This window comes from Phacochoerus africanus, chromosome X (genome assembly GCF_016906955.1).
Source record: "Phacochoerus africanus isolate WHEZ1 chromosome X, ROS_Pafr_v1, whole genome shotgun sequence".
NCBI lineage: Eukaryota > Metazoa > Chordata > Mammalia > Artiodactyla > Suidae > Phacochoerus > Phacochoerus africanus.
In genome coordinates, this window is record NC_062560.1 from 99,109,481 (window position 1) to 99,135,052 (window position 25,572).

The 25,572-nt window shown below is 38.0% G+C and overlaps 1 protein-coding gene across 2 annotated transcripts in view; it reads left to right on the forward strand.

The window, feature by feature from the left end:
- The window catches only part of PLS3 (plastin 3), an 86,756-nt gene that overhangs the window by 48,856 nt on the left and 12,328 nt on the right, over positions 1–25,572 (forward strand). For both annotated transcript variants that reach the window (XM_047764508.1, XM_047764507.1), the window contains 7 exons: positions 7,767–7,930; positions 14,236–14,365; positions 14,856–14,988; positions 18,196–18,277; positions 19,321–19,486; positions 22,225–22,367; positions 25,114–25,209. In XM_047764508.1, the coding sequence (XP_047620464.1) occupies positions 7,767–7,930; positions 14,236–14,365; positions 14,856–14,988; positions 18,196–18,277; positions 19,321–19,486; positions 22,225–22,367; positions 25,114–25,209 (914 nt within the window). The remainder of the gene's footprint in view (positions 1–7,766; positions 7,931–14,235; positions 14,366–14,855; positions 14,989–18,195; positions 18,278–19,320; positions 19,487–22,224; positions 22,368–25,113; positions 25,210–25,572) is intronic.

The following is a 25,572-nucleotide window of genomic DNA, read 5'->3' on the forward strand; positions in this document are numbered from 1 at the left end:
GTAGTTTTTAGTTCTTATTTACAGAGCCCTCAGGCATCTGTCAAAGGTGTTATGGAAATCCCTTTTTTTTTTTTTTTTTTTGTTCATTTAGGAAACTTGATTTTAAAAACAATCTCTATAACTTATTTTCCTGACTAGGACAATTCTTTCTTATGGCATAGAGAGGGGAGAGGACAGAGGACTACTTTGTCTCAGTTCAGTTGTGACAAAATATGGAAATCATTATATGATTTTTTCCCCCATCTATTAACAATAATAGCCTTGATTATCTCTTTAGAAATTCACCACAATCATAGTGTGTGGAAAAAAATCTCTGTAATTACCACTAACCATAGGTTTTGTTCAATCAATTAATAGTCCTTTGAAACTCTTTACCAGCAATAAATAGGGTATTAAAATTTAAAGTTCTCCTTTCACTTACTTTCTGCACCTGCTTAGTGTTAAGTTCTGAGCAGTATATTTTCATTTAATTATTTTCATTTTCTCAACGTTTGTTTCTAATATTTCCCGCTGGAATAGCAAGAAGCCTTGGTGCTCATTTTTTCCTACTTCATAATGTTTCTGTTTTAATTTAAATACTGCAGTGCTGCATAAGTTCTTTCTAAAGAAGAATACATAAAATTTTTCAGAACATTTAGGAAGTAAATATTTTACCAAGTAGAAAGTGCCCTTTATATTCTGAGGCTTTAATCTTGTTATGGAAGCTAGAGGTCATTTGAATGATTACTTGTCATAAAGATAAATTTGTGTAATGTAAATCTTTTCAGAGTGCCTTCAGTCCAGCAAACACTTACATCTGACTTTTTTCTCTCCTAAGCAATAGCCACTGAGCTTTTTTTTTTTTAAAAAAAAAAAACGCACAAGTTCAGCACTTTTGAAATGAAAGAATAATGGGGTTTCATAAATGACTAGCAGTAGTGTGGGTATATTCCTTTGAGGCTGCCCACGAAACTCAGGCCAGAAAATTTTGGTCATGGTGATTGTAGCTGTACCAGATTTTCTCATCTCAGGAAGTCATTTCAAATTACTTGATATTCTCCAGTATACTAAAACCACATCAGGATGATGCCGCAAAAAGCATGGTGGTTTTCGTTTAATTCACTTGAATTCAAGAAAACGACACCAGTGCATATTTGTTTAATTATGGCTTAAAAAATAAAAACTACAGCCCAACCAAAAAAATAAACAAACCAGTGCTCTTTCACTGTGCCATCTGGTTAATTATCGATGGAGTATTAGAAGCGAAGGTCTCAGAGTATCTGAAAACCATGTTTTGACGGCGTGGAAGACAGGAGTACCGATATGGGGGGGGGGTAAGAGCAAGAGCACACACGTGTGAGAATGTGTGTGTGTGTGTATTTTTAAAGTGGGAGGGTGGTAGCTGGTGGGAAATGATGGCCAGACTGCTGGAAATTTTTCCTTGGAAAACAATTAATAGACAACATTTTTGATTGCCTTCTCTCAGCCCTCTGACCTTGTCCAGCCTTTAGCTGTACTTGACCTCCACCTTTGGGGATCCACTATTAGGGTGAACTCTTAGGTCACAACCTCTAATCTACCCTTAGCTGGGACTCATTAAGCTGCCTCTTGTAGGTATTTGCTGGAATGAGCTATCTCAAAAGGTATAGGCCGTGAAAGGCAAAACCTGTGTTTAGCTAAGCATCTGGAGATGTTTAGCAGCTGCCTTTTCTAAAGTTTTAATGCCTAATGAAAGCTCAACTTTATTGCCTAGATCTTAGGTTAGAGTATAATCTAAATTCTTCTGCACAAGTCTTTTGGCTGAGTCTTTTAAATTAATATTTTGTGTGCTTTCTTAGGCAGTGAGGATCGTGTGTGTGTGTGTGTGGTGTGTGTAACCCATCATTAGATAGATATAGATTCCTTTTGTTATTTTTTTTTTTAGTGCAAAAAATTTGTGGAATATATTGGTTAAACTAAATGAAACTTTTAAACCCAGCTTTTCTGAAAGGATGTGCATCTGTACTTGGTTTTCTTAAGTCCTAACAAGCACTGACCATAGTGGCTTAGTATTAAAGAGGTTGCATGTGTATTGCAGATGAGGACACATATGCAACCTCTTTGTAAAAAAGACAGTAGATTTAGGCAGATTCGAGGACAGATAAAGCAACACACACACACACACAACCTGGGGGTCAAAGGAAATCCAAGTCTTTCTCACTGTCAGATTTATAAGACAAAGTAGCACCCCAAAAGATGTGTTTGAAGTGATAGATTGCATCACATACCACCTGCACATGGGCAGTGTAAAACAGCAGCTAAAATCAAAACCACTTGAATTCTGGCTCAGCTTTCTCCAGACAAGTACTTAAAATAGCTTAAATAACAGGATGCAAGGGGAGGGAAAACATTTCCTTTTAAGGATATGCATTCTTGGTGTGATTCAAACTTCTGCAGGAACATGGCTGTGTAATAAGTTTATTTACTTTAAGGTTCCTTGGGGGGAGGGTTTGGGGAGAGTTAACTGGCATCTAAAATAATACTCGGTAAGAGAGCATAATGAGGTTTCTTTTAAAACAGAATGCAGATGCGAACATACATGTGTCATCATAGAGACAGACAGACAGAATCTGTTGTTACAAACGTTTGGTTCCTTTCTGATAAATTCAGCAGCCAATATGAAAGACACAGGCCTACTCCGATATAGCATTGGGAACATCTTAGTGATTTTTTTTTTAAGTATGTGATTTTTCTTTAAAAATGGAACACTTGATCAATTTGTTGAAATTTAGCTATGGACTCTCTGCGGGAACTTTGTTCAGTGGGTAGATGGAGTTCTTTTTTCCTGCAGCCTGTGAATGTCTGCCCAGACTGACCATATTTTCTGAACTAAAATGTTGAGACCCGTGCTCACAGAAACATTGAGAATGTTCTAGATAATACAGACTATATGATAATATCTACCTCATTGGGTGGTCTGATGTATGACAGTGGAACAAAGGAGTCTTCGAAGGGCAGAACCCATTCTGCCCCACTCCAGTGTTAATGAAAAAGGGGCAAATGAGCCAGAAAGGGCCTCCAGAATATTGGCAGCTTTAATGAGAAAATAAAGGACTGCCATCATGCCAGGAGGTTGTGATTTCAGTAAAAACTGTTTTCAATCCAGGTCTGTGTTTTTTGGTTAGTTTATTATTGAATTTTCATGTTTTTGTCAACACTCAGAATAGGAAAAGTTCACCCTTAAATGTCTTGAGCTCCTGTTTAATAACGTCACTGATGAGGTGGGAGCTTTCTAAAATGCCTTTGTGCAGTCTCATATTCAGGCTTTCTAAAGCACAGCACATTAGATCTCGGATACTGCTTATGAGTGCGTGTGTGTGTGTGTGTGTGTGTGTGTGCGCGCGCGCGCGCGTGTGTGTTGGCTGGGGCATGAAAATAAAATTAGCATAAAACTCTTTAAAAATAATTGCACCCTATTTTGTCTTTCAAGGACTTCGGCAGCTGGGAGATTTTCTAAAATTAATTGCAAGCTGCCTTTTTAGGCTCCCTCTGCCTTCTTATTGAAATTAAGATTGTTTTCTTCAAAAGATCTGATTTAGGAACTCTAAGAAAACCGTGCAGTAATTTACCAGAACTAACACTAAAATGCCTTGGATCTCAAGAGGTAATACAAACCAGATCTAATGTTAAAATATGGAGAAAAAGAGAGTAGGTAACACTTTACAAATATGTAAAAGTAGATGACACATGGTCAATGATTCGTTTCCCCTATCAGGAAAGGTAGAGGAAAGTGATTTAAAAGGACTCCAGATTTTTATAAGGATTTTGAAGCCCAAGTGAGAACCAGAAATTCTCTGATTAATTCCTGTGTCTTTGGTGTCTAGTACAGTGCCTGCCACGAAGTACTCAGTTTGCTGCGAAGGTTGGCTAAACAAGTGCACAGGTGTTTCTTAAATCCAAAGCAGGTTTCTACATTTAGAAAGAGAGGCCCTGACCTGACAGCCTTCCCTGGTAGTCTACTGGGATACTCCTTGGTGGGTGTGTTCACTTAGAAAACCAAATTACAGATCTGAAGGCTGCTGGGTGGGGACAGGACTAGAACAAAGGGAATGAGATTGAATGTTATTTAAGGGATATTTCTGTCCTCAGGGTTTCCTGATGAATTGTCATTCAGTCGTTCAGTGCTATTTCTGCTCTTTTTTTTTTTTTTTTGTCATTGTTGTATGCTTAGCTCTGTTTTTAAAATGCTCATTAGATTAGAGGGTTCTTTCCTGGTCTAATATTTGAGAATCAGCGATCTCACAAAAATAATTTTTCCCTCTGCTTATTCTATGCAAGATACTCTGCTACATATTGGGATGGGAGATAAAAAAAATTAGAAGAATCTTTATCTAGAGATTTAGAATCTCATAAGATTGACAAATTTTTATTCCTCCAAGCCCCTTTTAAAACGTTCCTGCCCATTACTAAAAGCATCTGTTATTGCCACTCTTACTTCAAAATAGTGTTTCCACATGTGGTTATTTTATGTTAGTTGTATTTTAGGGTGGCTCTTTCCTGGCATCTTTTAATCACATCAGTGAGCTTCTAATTAATGCTTGAGAGAGCTTATTTCAGAGAGGGGAGTTCCCCCACCCCTTGCCCATACCTTTCTTCTAACCTAAAGCAAAGAAACTACCAGATAGACTAGACTCTCAGGACCTTTGTCGGTTCCATCATGTAGCTTTGAATTCATGATAGTTCTCCAGTGTGTATCTCTACCTTCTACTTATATTACTGAGAATACAAAAAAGAAGAACATGCTGGATCTAAACTGGAACCAACAATACAGTTAAATTTTGCTCAGCTATGTCATTTCAGAAGTCAGGGGAAAGTAAAAGAACATTTTAAAATATCTTTGTATCAGAAATTGCTAGAGTGGACAAAGTTTTGATATTTGCAAGAAATAAGCTATCTCCTCTAAGGATATCTTAAAATGAAGGAATGTTGTGTTTAGATAGCGAGGTATAGTAGTGATCAAAATGTTATTATTCTATATTTGTTTTTAATGTGTATTATGGTGGGTTTGGGGGGGTTTTTTGCTTTTTTTTTTTTTTTTGGTCTTTTTAGGGCCACACCTATGACATATGAAAGTTCCCAGGCTAGGGGTCAAATTGGAGCTGCAGCTGCCAGCCTACGCCACAGTCACAGCAATGCCAGATCTAATCTGTGCCTGTGACCTGCATCACAGCTCACGGCAACTCCAGATCCTTAACCCTGAGCAAGGCCAAGGATTGAACCCACATCTTCACAAATACTAACCAGGCTCATTACCGCTGAGCCGCAGTGGGAACTCCTTGTATTATGGTTTTCAGTATATGGTTTTCTAGTTTTTAGAGCTAAAAAGGGACCTTAGAGATCATTTGATCTAAAGCCTTCCTTTTACAGATGAGAAAACTAAAATCTGGAGAGATGACTTGGGCAAATTAGCAGCCGAGATGAAATTATATACTGTGTCACATTACTCCCACTTGTGTCCCTTCAGCTATGCTGTGTATCTTTCACTTGGTCACACTTACTTCCTTGTGTTGAGCTTTCTTTTAACTTTTTAAAGAAAATGACAGAATCAGATTTGTATGTGCATGGGAGAAGGTGTATTTAAACCCAAGAATTTCATTCGCCCAAAATTGCTTAAATCCTGCCACAGTGCCGTATGGATTACTTTGTTCCAAGTTCAAAGCAAAGAAAGTGAAGATGTGCCCTAGTGCACCTGGAACCAAAGGAAATATTAGTGATTTTCATAGGTGTTAGGTAGTTTGGAGGTGATGCTTTAAAAATATAGATATTTTATTTGATAGATTTAAAATATGGTGATCTATGTTTAAGAATATTTGACTCTATATACTTCATTAAAACTAAGCATATAATTTCATCAGCTTTCAATATATTGGGGAAATGGTTTCATATAGGGGGTTTACTATTTTGCTAATTGACTCAAACTGGCTACTACGAATTATGCTTAGATCACACTTAGAATAAAATCCAAAGTGTGTACCATGGCCTGTAAGAGCTTTTATGATCAGCTCCCTGACCTCATCTCTCATTTTCTCCTTTGCTCACTCTGCTTAAGTCATACTGCATCTTTGTGGTCCCCCAAATACACCAGATACTCTTCCACATCACAGATTTTTTGCATTTGTTCTTTCCTCTACCTAAAATCTTTTCTCATAAATATCCACATGATTTTCTTCTTTACCTCACTCACCTAAGTCTTCATTCAAATATAACCTTATCAAAGTGTCCATTCTTGACTATTTTATCTAAATAGCACTCCTCCATCATCCATCACCCACATCCCCAGCTGTCACTGTAACCCAGAGTTCCTCAACTTCAACAGTGTTGACAATGAGCCACACAGTTCTTTGTTGCAGAGTGGAGGTGGAAGGGGGAGTCATATGCATTTTAGGATATTTAGCAGCATCCCTGGCCTCTATGGACTGGATGCCAGGAACATCTTCCCCACAGCCAGCTGTGTGTGGCAATCAAAAATGTCTCTAGACATTTCTGAATGTTCCCTGGGGAGCAAAATAGCCCCCAGTCTAACCCCCTACCTGTCTTTATTTTTCTTCATAGCCCTTATGTTGTATTATATTTTATAATCATACCTTATGTTATATGTTATTTGCTTATTAGTAGTCATTTAGAATGTGAGCTTTTGTACAGCAGAACTCTGTCCTTGGTTGTAGTTTCCCCAGTCCCAGGAGCAGTATGTGGTATAGTTTGTAAGGAAGGAATCAAATAGATGAACTACACAGAACATTTTCTTGATTGGTGCTGTGGTCAGCTGGAATCATTTCTCTATTCCAGTTGTTTCCTTTTATTACAATAAGTAAATTTATATATGAAAGTCAGTGGAGGAACTAAGGAAAAAAAAGCATTTTTGAAACATAGGTATTCGAAATTGCTGGTAGAAATTTTTCTTTATTAAAAAAATAAGTGATTATGACCCTCTTTCCCAATAAATTAACTTTTAGTCATTGATCATTTTTTCCCATTTTTAACAGTTTCAGAATAAGCATCATCACCTAGGTACATACTCTGTTGAGATTTGATAGCACAAAAATCAAAAAGTTATTTATAGAGTCCATTTAAATATTTGCATTATCCATGTCAGCATTTATTTTTATGAACTCTGTTTGTTTTGGATTAACGTTTATTTACATTAACTCGTGAAAAAAAAAAGGCACTGAAGATAGCTTGATTTCAGGTGTGCTTGTAATGTAATCAACATTAATTCATAAATGTTCTATTAGACTACAGGGAGAATAAGGGGCATAAAACCCTTATATAGCTACAGTGAAAGTTGTTTTATACCATGGCAGATGGGTATAATATCTAGTAATTCTTTCTTTAAAATCCTGTTAGCATCATGATTTAAAAATAATTGTATTAAACAACTATACTTTCTTAATATTAGGGATGCTATTTTTAAGTACAGCTACTTATATACACTAAGTATAAGAAACATGCTGTGGAGACACACAGTTTTTGGGAGGCACGAGCCTGCCCTGTCCCCCTTTGCTTGGCAAAGCAATAAAGCTATTCTTTTCTCCTTTAACCCCTTCCAAAAAAGAAACATGATGTAAAACCATGCCCTTTCAGTTAAAATTTGCATTTCTGTTTCAAACATCCTTTGGTTCCAAACAATAAGAAGGGAAAACATTGTATTTAGGTTAGCTTCTGAACTGAGCCTCAAATGAAGAAAAACACTAATGGGTTATTTCCTAAAACTTTGTTTCCTTTTTTGCTTGCTCTCCCTTTTCGCAAAGATCTCAACAGCAATGGATTCATTTGCGACTATGAACTTCACGAGCTCTTCAAGGAAGCTAATATGCCATTACCAGGATATAAAGTGAGAGAGATTATTCAAAAACTCATGCTGGATGGTGACAGGAATAAAGATGGGAAGATAAGTTTTGATGAATTTGTTTATGTAAGTATGTGGAAATCTATGATTATTAGAAGTAATCATTGTTCCTCTGTCTTGTGGGGTCTTTTAGTAATAAGTCCTATTAAGTTCCTAGACAGAGTAGTACTGCTAGAACTAATAAAATTTCTCTCATCCCACCCATTGCATTTAGTTTGTTCTTTTAGCCATTAGAATATCTTAAAAGAACTTCTAAAAAGAATCAAAGACATAGTACTCCGATCGATCGCTAAGGTGAACAGTCCCCTTTGGGGGCATCATTAAAGGGCATTTTTCAAGGTGCAAAAGGACATCCTTGAAGTGCTCTTTCTCTCAGGGAACAGTGTGCTCCCAAATTTTAATCATACAGCCTGACTCACAGTCTTGGAAGCTTCCTGAGTTGAACTTTCTGATTAAAAAGACGTTTGCTACTCTTGTGGTGGTTGTATTTAACTGTACCATTTTCTCTAGGATAATAATTTTGATAATTAAAAGTTAGAAGCATATCTTTTCAATCCATTGGAAGAGGTACTTAAAATTCTTGTTTTCTTCTGTAGTATCATCAAATGCTCTTCAAAGTTGGGGCTGATTTCTTCATTATTCTACCCTCAAGCACCTAGTGTTCCATACTCAGAGCTTGAAGAGTGTTATGTGTGGCACTCACTATTGAAGTCTAATGCTTTTAGCTGCTAGCAGGTGGGGAGGTCAAGATTTTTCTAGACACATGCCATTTTCTGTCCATATTCATTGACCAAGTATTTAAGGTATGTTAAAGAATAGCTCTTGCCTCTTCCCTCAATTAATTAAGAACACTATTGATACTATTTATTATTAATTTAAGGCTGAGTATATATATATATATCTCAGGTAGGTAAGTAGAGCCTGATGCCTATTACTTATCACAGAAGTTATACTTATCACGAACTTCCTAGCACTCCTGTCCTTTTCCATGGTTTGTTTTTTTCCCCAATACACCTGAAATGATAGCATATACTGCCATCAGTAACTGTGGCTCAATGTAGCAGGCAAAATTCTGATATGTTTTCTCTGATTGGAACGAATCCCTTTAGGATACCTTAAGAGTTTCAGAAGCAAGTTGACTGAGTAGTATGATCTACTCAGCTGATATCATTTGGGGGTGGGGTGGGGAGGAAGGGAGTTGTACTGTTTTAAAAATGAAACATATGTCATAATTATAATGTATAGTTCTTGCCATCGTCTTTTGAAATACTGATTTCCTCCCCACCGTTTTTTGTCTCCAGTTATTGCCAAAGCCTTTTGTTTTGAATCCTATGTTCAATAGTAAGTTGTAATTGAGTTGCAATATGAGCACTTGCATGTCCTCTGATGTATAACTTGCCACCCTTGTAACTGCATGTTTGTGAATTTAAAGCAGCTTAGAGCGATAGTTCACATGATCACTTGTTTTTGTTTTTCTGCTCAGAATTTTTTAATCTAGAAAGAATAGCCAAATAATATGATTTGCAGTGTGCCAGTATTTTTAAGAACACGGTTATGAAATTGTTTTTGAGAAAAATCATTTAATTTTGTATATTTTGAAATGTTGCTGATTCCACACAGCTGTTTGTGGCTTTTAAGTGAGGAGGTGTGATTACCTTAGTATTTTCTTAAAAGGTGAATAACAGGCATAATGATTTTAACATCAGCAGGGATTTTTTTTTTCCAAAAAATAAAATACTAATGAGGACTTGTGTTGGTTAAAATGTATATTCCAATTCCTTCCAATTTGGAAGGAATAAATATGCTTCTACTCCTTCATTTTTCAAATTAAAAAAAAAAAAAAAAACCCGGGCTCCTAAAAAGGAAGCGACTTGCCCAGCATCACACATGGGACTAGTGGCTTTTTCTGGGTTACCGCCCTTCAATTCAAGAAATTTGAAACGTGAAGGACAGTAAAATAACCTACCTGAAGTTTCAGAATGATACCACCATGACTGTACTGAAAGAAAGATGGGTGTGTAACCAAATAAATGCCTGTCCATTCCCATCTGCCTTGTCATCAATAAAACATCTTACAAATTGTCAGACGAATAGCCAGTGGGTAGATTCTAGTTATCTGAGAAAGAGGAAACACATTATTCCTGTCAGAGATTAACATAAGGAAATAGAAGTAAACATGTTCTTGCATGTTAGATATTTGCTTTTTATTTGAATTGCTGCTTAAGAGATGTTAATTGCAAACCAGGCCATAAACAAAATGTTTGTATTAATTGTGGAGCAGAATATGTATATGGCAGAAAAGAGTCCCCAAATTTATATAAGCTTTACATGCTAAAATTAAATATACTGACTGGTCTTGTTTCTGCTAAGTATTCAAAACTAAATTACTGGATTTTTGTACTTAAGGTAATGGTGGTTTGTTTTTTGTGTGTTTTTGTTTGGGTTTTGTTTTACTATTTTTTTTTTTCCTGCTCTGTAAAAAGACCTGTATGGCAGTAAGTTCTTTCAGCAGAGATGTCTGATTAAACTCTTATTTTCACAGTGAGAACCTTGCTCTTAAATAATGGTAATAAATTGTTTTAGAACCTTTTCTAATAGTACCGACCTCGTAGGATTAAGTAACTTTATGTAAGTGCTTAGAACTGTACCATATGACAGGTGTTGGTTGTTGGTAGTTATTTCTATTTATTAAAAGGGCAGTGTTCTTTTCCTATTATTAGCAAGTTTAGACCTATATCTAAACTTAGATTCCCCCAAACGTAAAAATTCAAACCTGCTTCTTTGGAAACAATCCTCAAACACTGGAAGCCAATCAGTATTTTTTTTGCAATTCTTTTTGAAATCTTTCCTTCTTAAGTCCTATACCTCTGCATTGCTTTGGTTTGGCCACTAAAGCTGATCTGGGACAGTTATTACACTTTTAAAAGAAATAAGAAACATATATGTTCCATAAAGGAGACTAGAAAAGATGTGTAGAAGGAACCAGAGTGAGCAGAGTACACTAAGGAGTTGTTCACACAGGATAAAAGCAAGTCCTTCCTCCTGGAGGGAAAACAGCATGAAACAGTGAGCTCATTAGTATCACAATGGGCAGCTTTGAAAAGATTCATTGACAACTCTCCAGCACAGTGGTTGGCCTAGTGTTATCAGAGATTCTTGTTAAGCCAAGGCTTCTACTCAAATTGCTTTATCATCCACTTGAGCGATTTCTTTACTAAGGTAGAAAATAAAATGCAAATTCTCATGTAGAGAATCTATTTAACAGGTACAGAAGTTTTCAGTTATCTCTTAATATTTTTTTAAATCTAAAGAGGCGAGGAAAATGCTATGAAACTGAAAATCTGAGCTTAGCTGGAATAATTTATTTAAAAATATTTAGAAAAGGAAGGTCACGTAACTTTTGTAAGACAATTGAAGATGAACTAATTTAATTGCAACTTGCACATCATTCCCAAGCATCAGGAGTTGAAGTAGAGCTGTATAAGTAATTGCATTAGAATATTGTACAGCAAACATCTTTTTAAAAGATTATTATTCTTTGGAGTTCCTATTGTGGCTCAGCGGGTTAAGAACCCAACATTGGCTCCGTGACGATGCAGGTTTGATCCCTGACCTTGCTCAGTGGGTTAGGGCTCCGGCATTGCTGTGGCTATGGTGTAGGCTGGCAGCTGCTGCTCTCATTCTACCCCTAGCCTGGGTACTTCCATATGCCACGTGTGTGGCCCTAAAAAGAAAAAAAAAGAAAAAAAAAAAACTTTATTCTTTGTAGTCTTTTCCATGATGTATACAAATTTGGATTTATTTTTCAGCTGTAATTGTGATTATGAAAACAATTTAATTTTTAAAAGCTAATGATCCTTAAGGCAAAAGCATTTCAAAAATATGTCATCCTGAGGCAGTCATATTTTAGACATTTTTTTTGTCATTCCAAAGATTTATGGTATCTCTGTCAGAAGAAAAGCACACATTTCAGATTTTAATTTACTAGACAATGTTCTATTGAACGAAGTAGAGTTCAGAATGAGGTAGAATAGTGAATATTGCTTTTTCACTGAGCAGGTATATGTTATCAAAGAGGGAACTGTGGGAACAAGATGCATCACAATTAAGACAGCTACATTACCAAGGAATCATCTTGTTGTATAATCTTGGCTTGAAGGTAAGGTAAATTAAATGAAATTATAGTTGGACTAAAAAAAAAAATCTGTGAGTAAAAATAATGTAAATAATTTGAAAATTATGCAGAGTACATGAGTCAGCTCCACACTATTTTTTTTTTTTTTATTTGCTTTTGCTTTTTAGGGCTGCACCTGTAGCATATGGCAGTTCCTAGGCTAGGAGTCAAATCAGAGCTGCAGCTTCCAGCCTACACCACAGCCACAGCAATGCAGGAACTGAGCCTTGTCTGCAACCTACACCATGGCTCATGGCAATGCCAGATACTTAACCCACTGAGCAAGGCCAGGGATCAAACCCACATCCTCACTAATACTAGTCGGGTTCATTACCGCTGGAATTCCCAACGGGAATTCCCAGCTCCACACTACTGATATTTAACAAGAGTCAGTATAAAGGCCAGAGAGGAGGAAGAGTGATTTCATTGGTTGTGTGTAACATTCAGAGTAGTCAATGTGTATGTGTGTGTCTGTACATATACAGACATAAACACATGCGCACACACACTCACCCCCATTCTAAAAGTCTACATCTAAAATTACAGATAGAGCACAAAATCACAGCTATGGAAACTGAATAAGCTTGAATTCGTAAAACTTACTGCTTACTATTTTCCTAAATAAAATTGGGTTTATAAGTCCAAGGAAGGCCAGCATTTAAGAAAGGTAACAGGAAAAGATGACCTCATGATGGGCCTATAGCAACGTTCCTACCAGTTAAAAAAGTCACTCTATCTTGGTAGATGAATTACCAAAAAAGTTACCTTCCTAGAGAGACTACATATAAAAAGGCACTCCTGGGGGAGTTCCCGTCGTGGCGCAGTGGTTAACGAATCCCACTAGGAACCATGAGGTTGCGGGTTTGGTCCCTGCCCTTGCTCAGTGGGTTAACGATCCGGCGTTGCCGTGAGCTGTGGTGTAGGTTGCAGACACGGCTTGGATCCCGCATTGCTGTGGCTCTGGCGTAGGCCGGTGGCTACAGCTCGGATTCAACCCCTGGCCTGGGAACCTCCATATGCCGCGGGAGCGGCCCAAGAAATAGCAACAACAACAACAAAAGACAAAAAAATAAAATAAAATAAAAAGGCACTCCTGTTTCAGCCTCTCACAGTCTTGCACAAGACACCAGGCCTGCTTAGGGGAGCATGGGCTGGGTTTCAGTTTCTTTCTCTTCATGCCTGCTCTCCCAGATACAGCCTGAACTGCTAGATACCATGACCCTGTTCTATGAACTTCACACATAGGCTACACCTCCTGAGGTGTGTGTGTGTGAGTTATGTGCTCATCCGTAGTGCTAAGGCCTTTGTGTTATCTTCTATTTGTTTAGCAACTTTTCCATTAGGGCCCAAAGCTTCTTTTGATAAGTCCGCTTATGTGTTTGAAACACCTCTTGAAGTGTTTGAAAATGTTCCGTCTCACTCTGGCTTCATTGACAGTGGTTAATTTAGCCGTGCACATTGGTAGATCAGAAACAGATTGGAGAATAGGTAAGTTCCAGTATTTCAGGCATATATAGGCAGACCTTTGGTCATTCAACCAAGGAATTAGAGTAGGGTGTGAAATTTGCTTTGTTACAACCTGCTTTTGTACAATTAGAGTGTACAAGTTAATTTCGTTAGCCATGTGCCTTATTATGAAGAGAAGCTCGGTCATTGAAAAGCCTCTTCTAGGTTTATTCTCTGTAGTCAGTAGTCATTGCTCCCAACTTAGCACATTTTTCCCCTTTATTATTCTATTCTAGCTCTTACTGAACTACCCGATTATAAAAATAGATTTTCTTTTGGTTGAGCCATAACATTTTCATCTTTCTTTGCACTACAAATTTTGCTTAAAGGAGAAAGAATCCTTTAGCCTTTTCTCTCCAGGAAAAGAACAAAGCCTTCCTTGTTCTAGAAAATTAACATATTTACCTGTGCCTTTGAACTACACTCGGTTTTGGCCTAAAGGGAATCCAATGCATGTGGCACTTAATGTTTTTGACAAGTGTGTACAGTTGACTTTCTGGCGCTTCATTTTCAGTAGCAATATTGTAGTACTTGTTTAGCATTTTAAAAACCCAGACCCAGTTTGCCTTATCTGTTAACACTCATCACCTATAGAGGAAAATGTAGGTTGCCAGAATATAAAAGAAGATAAATATGCTTATGGTTGTGCCTGATTGAAAATTGTGAATCAACCACATATTTTCGTTAATAGATTTTCCAAGAGGTAAAAAGCAGTGATATTGCCAAAACCTTCCGCAAGGCAATCAACAGAAAAGAGGGGATTTGTGCTCTAGGGGGAACTTCAGAGCTGTCCAGTGAAGGAACACAGCATTCTTACTCAGGTAATAGTTTCACCTGTGTTAACACCATGAACTAAATATGGTACCTGCTATAACGTCAAGGAGTGTCTAGAAAAACATCGCCTCCTAATTAAGAATACAGTCAAGGTCATCGTGACCTGTATTTGGACTTGGGGCTAATACTTGCCAAAAGGCATTTATAGCTATTTATTGTATGGTTTTGTTAGCTTGGAAGAACTGTGATAGAATATGTGCATGGCTGGGCTTGGTTATAGCAGAACTCTACAGTAATAAAAATAAAATTTTGTAACTAACTTCTCCAAGGATAAGTTAACCCTGCCTGATTCTTTTTGTTAATTTTGTAACTTCTAATAGCTACTGTGTGACATTCAATTGTCTGGGTTTCCAAAGAGGGTAACTACATGCTTGTGACACATCAACGATCAGCACTCCTCAACAACTATTTCAGGCTTTAGAGTCAAATATTTACCTAGAGTATGAACTAATGTCTTGTTATTCCACATAATTTTAGAGGAAGAAAAATACGCTTTTGTGAACTGGATAAACAAAGCTTTGGAAAATGATCCTGATTGCCGACACGTCATACCAATGAACCCAAATACCGATGACCTCTTCAAAGCTGTTGGTGATGGAATTGTGCTTTGGTAAGATTTCCAAAAATAGTCTTCCACATAATTGATAGAGTTGTTTCTAGATGCTTGACAGCCTTATCTTGAGAAATAACTAGAAGTGAAAATTCTCTAGGTTCTTCCCATTTCATTTCATCTCCAGGTCTGTCCATGAAAGTACCACTAACGGTGAATCTAAAACATAGTCATTTAGACCAGGGACCTCTTCCTAGGGAAGCTCTCAGCTTCCAATTTCTTATCAATGAGAAACCAAAGCATTACAACTTTGTCGAACTTTTTAACTATCTCTTTATTCTCAAGTACCATAGCTTCCAAATGATTGAGAAGAGTCCACATGTACTTTTCACTCCAATTCCTTCCTTCTGAAAAATGCATCTGTCACTGCTGCTGACCCAGAGGCAGTGGTGTCTCAGCAGAAATGGTAGAAAATTATCAAGACTTTGTCAGTGGATGCATCTGTTTTTTGAGGTAGTAGAACACAGTGGTAAAGAGCATGCTTGATAATCAGCCTGCCTGGATCCTCTTCAGGCTCTGCCACTCAGTAGCTGTTCAGCTGTAATCAAGATACTAAGACCTTTGACCCCTCCTACTGTTGGTGGAAATGTAATTTGGTACAGCCACTATGGAAAACAGTATGGAGGTTCCTTAAGAAACTAAAAATAGAATTACCGTATAATCTAGCAGTCCTGCTCCTCGGCATATACCCGGAGAAAACTATAATTCAAAAAGATACATCCACCCCAATGTTCCTTGCAGCACTGTTTACAATAGCCAAGACATGGGAACAACTTAAGTGCCCAGCAACAGATGAATGGATAAAGAGGTGGTATATATATCCATACACATGCCTGCACATACATATACACACAGTGGAATATTACTCAGCCATAAAGAATGAAATAATATCATTTGCAGGAACATGGATAGACCTAGAGATTATCATACTTAGTGAAATAAGTCAGAAAAAGACAAATATGATATTACTTATATGTGGAATCTAAAAAAAAAAACATAAATGAGCTTACTTACGAAACAGAAACCTACTCACAGACATAGAGAACAGACTTACAGTTACCAAAGGGGAAAGGGGATGGAGGAAGGACAAATTAGGAATTGGGAATTAGTAGATACAAACTACTATATGTGAAACAGATAAACAAAAAGGTTCTGCTCTATAGCACAGGAAACTATATTCAGTATCCTGTAATAAACCATAATGGAAAAGAATTTTTTAAAAAGAGATATTTGATCTCTGCCTTTTGGGATCCATCCATTATGATCCCCATAGTACTGTACTTGCCTCACAGTGCTATTGTAAGCATTAGAGCACTGAGAACAATGCTGTAGGTATATTTTAGAAAACAATATATAATATATAAAATTCCTTTTTCTTTCAGCGAGTTGATTTTGATTGTTTGAAAAGCTGATTTTTAAAATGTGAGATTATCTCCTTTCTTGCCATTTATAGGCTATAAAGAAATACTTCCCCATAGGTTTTAACAGAGAGCATCATATGGTACTATTCATTTAATATTTAAATTTTACATGGAAAGAAGCATGGTTTTCCCTATGCAAGGTAACATGTTTTAGGGCAATATTATAAACATCTAAAATATTAGATGTTATATTAAATTTTATGGCGTTCCCGTCGTGGCAAAGCAGAAACAAATCCGACTAGGAACCATGAAGTTGCGGGTTCGATCCCTGGCCTCGCTCAGTGGGTTAAGGATCCGGTGTTGCCGTGAGCTGTGGTGTAGGTCGCAGATGCAGCTTGGATCCCAAGTTGCTGTGGCTCTGGCGTAGGCCGGCCGGCGGCTAGAGCTCCAATTAGACCCCTAGCCTGGGAATCTCCGTATGCTTTGGGTATGGCCCTAGAAAAGACCAGTAAATAATTAAATAAATAAATTTTACTGAATGAGGGAGTTCTCTGATGGCCTAGCGGGTTGAGGCTCCTGCGTTCTCACTGCTGTGACTCTGGTTGCTGCTGTGTGGTGTAGGTTCAATCCCTAACGCAGGAACTCCCACATACTGCCTGAGTGGCAAAAAAGAAAAAAAATACAAAAAAAACACCCCAACAACCAAGAGAGAACTTGAAACAAACGTTGCAACTCTCATTAAAAAAAAAAATTACCAAGTGAGACTCTTCCTAATAAGTCAGACTCTAACCTAATATAACCTTTCTTTCTCTGTACTGTCACCATATTTCTAGCACCAAATATGGTACCTGTTGCATCATCTGGGCACTCAATAAGTATTTGGTGAATGAAAGGATCTCATGGTCAACTAATTTTACCTCTTTGTAGATAAATGGTGATTGTAATTCTGAATTATATAATCTAGAAAAGAGAATGAATTTCAGTGTGGGACATTACCTGTTTTTAACATTTTTTCAATAAAGTTTTTTTCTTTTTTTTTTCTTTTTTTTGTCTTTTTTAGGGCCACACCCATGGCATATGGAGGTTCCCAGGCTAGGGGTCGAATCGGAGCTGTAGCCACTGGCCTACGCCACAACCACAGCAACGCCAGATCCGATCCACATCTGCGACCTATACCACAGCTCACGGCAACGCTGGATCCCTAACCCACTAAGCGAGGCCAGGGATTGAACCCGCAACCTCATGGTTCCTAGTCAGATTCGTTTCCACTGTGCCATGACGGGAACTCCCAATAAGGTTTTTTTCAATACTCAAGTAATTCATTCTTCTAAAAGAATGTGGAAGATACAAAAAAAATTAATTGAGACAATCCTCAACCCAGAAATACTCAATTACTGTAAACACTTCAGACTTTTTTAAAATTTGCGTTATATGTATAGTTGTTTGTGATCAACATGGTAAAAGTCATATATTGCATTTTTTGGTCTTTTTGCCTTTTCCGGGGCCGCTCCTGTGGCATATGGAGGTTCCCAGGCTAGGGGTCTAATCGGAGCTGTAGCCACCAGCCTACGCCAGAACCACAGCAATTTGGGATCCAAGCCGTGTCTGTGACCTACACCACAGCTTATGGCAACACCGGATCCTTAACCCACTGAGCAAGGCCAGGAATCGAACCCACAACCTCATGGTTCCTAGTCAGATTTGTTAACCACTGAGCCACGACGGGAACTCCAATATATTGCATTTTTTCAGGTTACATGAGAGATAGTTATAAGCCTTAAAATATTTGTGAATATTTATAGACTCTTTAAAAATAAATCAACTCATTTTAAAATTTTTATTTCAGTAAAATGATCAACCTTTCAGTTCCTGATACAATTGATGAGAGAGCAATCAACAAGAAGAAACTTACGCCCTTCATCATTCAGGTATGCGCTGTCTTCTCCTTCTTCCATGAAACTACTATTTAAGAGCCTGTTCTGTAGACCATAGGCTCTGCACTTTGCATCTTCTCATTTAATTCTTATAACAGCTCTGAGTTTAGGATTATTTTCCAGATTTCACAGAAAATAGAAGTTGAGACTCAAAAAGCTTTCTGAACTTGTTCAAGGTTAATGCTGGAACTAAGTTCAAATCCAAGTCTGACTGCAAAGCCCTGTGTTCTTTTTGTATTACATTAGTGTTCAAACATACAGAAATAAGCAAAAATATTTAAGCTCTTAATTACTCAGATGCTTAAAGAATAGAGGGTTTTTCTTTTCCATGAAGTGAGAATTAGATTGTTAGCAAAATTTCCGCAGGCAAGAGTACCTCTTAGGATGTGGAGATTGAGAACTTCTAGAACTCTCAGATGTATTCAGTAGACCTCTCATTTAGGCATTTTTAGAAATATGACACTGGAGTTCCCGTCGTGGCTCAGTGGTTAGCGAATCCAACTGGGAACCATAAGGTTGTGGGTTCGATCCCTGGCTCCACTCAGTGGGTTAAGGATCCGGCGTTGCCGTGAGCTGTGGTATAAGTTGCAGACGCGGCTCAGATCCCACATTGCTGTGGCTGTGCCATAGCTACAGCTCCGATTCTACCCTTACTTAGCCGTGTGCCGTGGGAGAGGCCCAAGAAATGGCAAAAAAAAAAAAAAAAGGGCAAGAAATATGACACTTAACCCACATGGATATATTTACTCTAGTAAGTCAGCCTTTCCTTTTAGTGTCAGTGTCCTTCAGAAGGGAACAAATAGAAAATGCCAAGTTAATGTCCCCTGGAAATCTGGAAAAGACAATAACAATAAGGCTGAGATTTGTTTTAGCTATGCTTTTAACACCAAAGTCTGGGTATTTTTTTCTATGGATCGTGTATGTGTAAAATTAATACATAATTTCCTTACTGAATATTATTTTTAGTGAAGGGAGAAATAGATCTCAAAAAAATGGAAATCTCAAGAAGTAAGTGTTGTAAATTGGCTGTCTTGCAGGAAAACTTGAACTTGGCACTGAATTCTGCTTCTGCCATTGGGTGTCACGTTGTGAACATTGGTGCAGAGGATTTGCGGGCTGGGAAACCTCATCTGGTTTTGGGACTGCTTTGGCAGATCATTAAGATCGGTTTGTTTGCTGACATTGAATTAAGCAGGAATGAAGGTAATGGAACACAGTCATTATTTTTAAAGCTGTCTTTTGGCTATTTTTTTCTAGTCATGCAGACTGTCATGCTTTCACTTAGTTGAGGTCATTAGACGATAAAGAATTAACATAAGGTAATGCTGTAGTGTTATTCAGGAAAACAGCCTAATTATACCTTTTTTTAAAAATAAGTTTTTATTTTTTTAATTTTTTTGTCTTTTTCTAGGGCAACACCCGCGGCATATGAAGGTTCCCAGGCTAGGGATCTAATTGGACCTGTAGCCAACGGCCTACGCTAGAGCCACAGCAACGGGGGATCCGAGCCGTGTCTGCAACCTACACCACAGCTCACAGCAACGCCAGATCCTTAACCCACTGAGCAAGGCCAGGGATCAAACCCGCAACCTCACAGTTCCTAGTCAGATTTGTTAACCACTGAGCCACAACAGGGACTCCAATAACTTTCTTTTTAGTAGTAATTAACATTGGTCTGACACTTTATTTTTTTAATAGTTTTTTTATTACTCAAATGAATTTATCACATCTGTAGTTGTATAATGATCATCACAATCTGATTTCGCAGGATTTCCATAACACAGCCCAGGCACATCCCCCCACCCCCCAAACTGTCTCCTCCGGAGACCATATGTTTTTCAATGTCTGTGAGTCAGCATCTGTTCTGCAAAGAAGTTCAGTCTGTCCTTTTTTCAGATTCCACATGTCAGTGAAAGCATTGGATGTTGGTGTCTCATTGTATGGCTGACTTCACTTAGCATGATCGTTTCTAGGTCCATCCATGTTGCTAAGAATGCCGGTATTTTGTTCCTTTTAATGGCTGAGTAAGATTCCATTGTCTGACACTTTAGAATTCAATTCACAGTAAAGACAGGAAAGCACAGAGTTTAAGGAATTACCCAAAGTCCCAAAATTTGATACCTGTTCTTTTCTGTTCTGTCCACACAGTCCCCACCCCATCACCAACTTCACTTCCACCATTGTGTACCATCTCCTTTTGTTTTTTAATACCTTTCCTATTCTATCATAGATTTAGACCTCTTCAAAAATATTCTAACCTGCCCTTGGTGGGCATGTCATATTTCCTGAATCAGCAGAAGCATCATTCTTACAGCATAGGTTTTAATACCACACCATAGACTTCTAGGATATATAAGCATATGTGGATACAGTTGTCATGGGGTCCTAAGAAGTACTGCATTATCCTCTCCAGAAGAAGTTGAAAATATTAAGCATCACTCCAAACATTCACATTTTATTCTGGAAATCACCATGTCAATCCCCAGTTACTTTGGGAGAGGAATATATATTGGAGGGTCCCAGTATTTCCTGGTCTCACAAGGCTTGTCAACAGTCTTATTTTGCACAATCATCCAAGACTTTATTATACTTAGACTTTTAATCCCCTCAAAGGTGCCTATATTTGAGCAAATAAAATTTTTCTAATTGATGGCCTCTCCACAGCAGTGTTTGTCTTGTTAAAGGAGTTGAAGTCCATTGAAAAAGGAAAGGAAGACAATAAAATTAAATTACATTAGCTCATGTAATAAATCAAATGATTTATCTTTGACAAGGTCTCAGGTGCATGAATGTCAGTCTGTTTAATCCTTTCCAGCTTTTGACTTGGAGATGGGGCGCAGAAGGAGGTTTCTGTACTAGTGACCATGTTACCTCTGCTCTGGCTTAAATCCCCTGGTGCCAGAGTGACAGGGTGTGAAGCAGAGTCCATGAAAGATGAAATTTTCCTGATAGAGGCGGTTTCAGTGTTCTCGTTCAATATAAATCTCCTTTTATGAGAGGTAATTATTGCATAAGGATACACAACTTCTTCATTTAAAAAGTGCTTAAATTTAGACAGTTCTCTGTGCAGACACCCAAGGTGCTACTTCTTACCTCTGGGAATATTTACTAAAAAACACTGGGCTTCTTCTGCACATGCAATTCAACAACAACAAATTATTGAGCAGCCTTTACATATTAGGTGCTATGGAAAACTTATGGCTGAATTATATTCCTTTAAAAATATGTTTAACCCTTCAAGAGTTAATTAGTTACGCTTAAATACTGTAGGGTTTGTATACTCCTTTAATCAAAAAGTCAAGTAAAAGGCAGAGTTCCCATCGTGGCTCAGCAGAAACAAATCTGACTATCCATGAGGACACAGGTTTGATTCCTAGCCTCACTCCAGTGGGTTAAGGATCCAGCTTTGCCGTGAGCTGTGGTGTAGGTCACAGATGCGACTCAGATCTGGCGTGGTTGTGGCTATGGTGTAGGCCAGCAACTACAGCTCCAATTTGACCCCTAGCCTGGGAAACTCCATATGCCACAGGTGCAACCTTAAGAAGACAAAAAAAAAAAAGTAAGTAAAAAACTCCAAAATTTTAAACATACTCCCCCACCTCTCTGATTTTAATACTATTTAAGAGCAATTTATATAAATATATGATATAATGTGAAAATGTCCAGCTTAAAAGCTAGTACTTATTTGGTATTTAGAATGTGGAGAGTAATAAAGTATACATTATATATTTGCTGTGTAGTCTCATAATGCAGTGTTTCTATCTCTATCATGTTAGTTGTCTACAGTTATATATCTTTATTAGACGGTGAGTACCTGAAAACCAAGAGCTAGGTCACAGTAGTTTTTAAACCTCTGCTATGCTCTATAGCAGAGTGTCAATAAACTTGTAACGACCATTTCATATAATATATTGGTCTTGGGTGTTTTTTTTTTCTTATAGCCTTGGCCGCTCTACTTCGAGATGGTGAGACTTTAGAGGAGCTTATGAAATTGTCTCCAGAAGAGCTTCTGCTTAGATGGGCAAACTTTCATTTGGAAAACTCGGGCTGGCAGAAAATCAATAATTTCAGTGCTGACATCAAGGTAACTATACAGTTATTATATATAGGGGATATAATGACTTGGGAGATTGCATGCCAGCTTAAAGGAGGAAAAATCCTTTGAGTATATCACCTAGTCTTGTTGCCTCTTGACCCTAACAGTAGATTTCAGTCAGTAGAAAGATGGAGCCATGTAAGGAACGCTAGCACCAGGTCTAGCTTTTGTTTTGCGGAAAGCGGTAGAAGTATTACAGCCCTAACATGTTCTGTTCTGCCTACCGTTCAACATGAAGTATGAAAGCATGGGTGGCCATGACTCTTCAGCTCCTAACTGCCTTTCTCAGGCCTTAGTGTACCTGTCGATCAAGACCTAGAAAAGAGAAAGGGCCTCAAGATTCCCCATCCCTTTTCTCATTTGGCTCCTCTCCTGTCATGCGCTCCCCCCTTCAGACCTCGAGTTCTTGAGAGTAGTTATCTGCTCTTATTTATGTCTGTCTTCTACCTCAGCCCCCCGCCCTAGTGCCCTCCTACTAAAGCCCACCCCAACACAACACCCGGCGCACAGAAGACCCACAAAGATTTCTTGTGTTGAGTTGAATCTGGGTACTCCCTGCTCACCATGAGCAGTAGGGAGAACTTGCACGAGTGGGAGACATTGGTAGCAACCATTTACCACTCATTCATTCCCTCTGGCCTCAGGGAGAGGGGGCCAAAATCACCACAGGAAATACCATGGTGTTCTTATTAACTGACTTGACTCTCTCCAAAATCCAGATATTGGAACACAGGGAACAAACTCAAGGATCTTCACCAGATGTCACTGCCCAGCAGGGCTATGAAAATAGTCTATGACCATCTCAGTTTGTTCAGCGGTGAGAGGAAGTAATGGGATATTACCATTCAATGCATTACTGATTTCGTCAGTGAAAATTAAAGATGGGAAAGTTCCCATCATGGCACAGACGAAACGAATCTGACTAGGAACCATGAGGTTGCAGGTTCGATCCCTGACCTCACTCAGTGGGTTAAGGATCCGGTGTTGCCGTGAGCTGTGGTGTGGGTCGCAGACGTGGCTTGGATCCCGCGTTGCTGTGGCTCTGGCGTAGTCCAGCGGCTATAGCTCCGATTAGACCCCTAGCCTGGGAACCTCCACATGCCGCAGGTGCGGCCCTGAAAAGACCAAAAAAAAAGTCAAAAAAAAAATTAAGGATGGCCCTAGAATTATAAAACCAACTGACCCCACCTCTTCTTTAAACCTATGCAACAGGTTTACCCAGGTATAATTAGCTTTATGCATTAGATATGTTCCCCAAAACCATTCATAAATGGATTTTATGTTCTGAGATGTGATTTAAATGTACAAAAGGAAATCTTTAAAAATGAAGACAGCTTTAAATATTTTTTAAAAGCAGACAGTTTGGGGGCAATGCAAAAAGAACTTTTAATTTATCTATGTTCAAGTTCAAATTTTCACCTATAAAGCCCCTTTTCAGGGTTGTAAATACAGACTCTGTTGAATCTGCTCTTTATCTTTGTCAAGTGCAAAGGGTTAGATTATAGTTTGTTTCTGCACCTTTAACAGGTAATTGTGAGTGAAAGCACTTTCACAGCTGTAATGCACTGCTCCTTAGAAGGAGATACCCCTGTGCCCACCAATGGTAGGATCTGGATTTGCAGTCCATGAATTTCTCTGAAGTGGCTCGCTCACCGATTCTCTGAGTCGACATTTCTGGCGACTTCATCAAATCCTCCTGTTGTGGAAGCTGTTTAAGATGTAGCTTTCTGGGCAACGCCCAGAAATCTGCACTTGGTAGTTCTGGGGTTGGATCCAGCAATCTGCATATTGAACAACTTCCTCAGGGTATTAGGATGCACATGATCCATAACGTGACCATAATCCCTGAAAAGCATTTCTTTACAGCCTCTCTGGACTGTCAAGGCCCAGTAATAGCAAACGATCATAGCTACAAAGGTGATCTTCAGATAAAACAGGGTTAAGGAATCTTTGCTCCAGTTCCTATCCTGTGGTATTCTAGAGGCAGAATTTTACTTGACATGTGTGTTTACTTACTAAGTGTTTACCTGGTACAGTGGCTTTCAAGTTATGTTCTGTGCCATGTCCTCACAGCCTGCCCAACCCACATCTTAGATGAGCAGGGCCATTTTGTTTTAGGTATTAGGATTCCATGTAAAAATGTTTAAGTGATGAAAGAATTCAAGGGCTTAAAGAGAAGCTTGTTTGGTTAAATATATTCACAGGATTGAGGGTTTAATGTTATCTCACCAACTCAGGTGTTAACTCATTTAAAAATTTTGTCATTTAAATGTACAGTTAAATACATCTTTAACACAGCTCATCTCTTCTCCATAGGTTATATAGTATATACTTATTGTGCTTTGTAATGATGTAACCTGTTTATTTTCTCTTTCCTTATGCTTCCTGGATTTCTGCTGTCCTACTTTTTTTTTTCTTGCTTGTTTATCTACCAAGCTAATTGACTTCAGTAACTCAGTGAAGGTACAGAACTAGTTGTATGTTTACTAGCATTATCGTGTTAATGACTTCAAGAAATTGTAAAGTCATGACAAAATCCAGTTCATCCATAGTCAAGGAGACATAAGGCCAGATAGGTGGGCTTTTTCTGGGAAAGGAGCTGTTAAGTTAGAAGACAGATTTGTGTCAAGCATTCTCACTAAATCCCATGCAAATATCCTTCCAAACATGGGACAATAGGATACATTCATTCTTGGTAAATGTGATCTCACTGGCATTTTCAATTCATTTGTAGGATTCCAAAGCCTATTTCCATCTTCTCAATCAAATCGCACCAAAAGGACAAAAGGAAGGAGAACCACGGATAGATATTAACATGTCAGGTTTCAATGTAAGTATAGGTGTTCTTTTGAATTCTGCAAGCTTACAGAGTTGTTGTCAATTTCTTATAAATAATAAGAAAAGAATCTTTATAATTGCATGCAGTGCTATGGACAATTGTAAGCATTATTTTAAAATTTATCTGTGAATTCAGAGACAGAAAGACTAGCTTTGATTTATGTTAATAATTTATTAGTGAGTTTGGTAATTATGGTGCTTTTGGTTTATATGGATGGAGTAAAATATTCAAAGGTAATGTGGGGAATAAGCACTAGAGACTAACCTTTTCCAAGTATTTGGATTATAATTACAGCAATACATTTAATGACTAATATGTATATTTACATCTATAAAATTCCTCTGTCGAAAATAA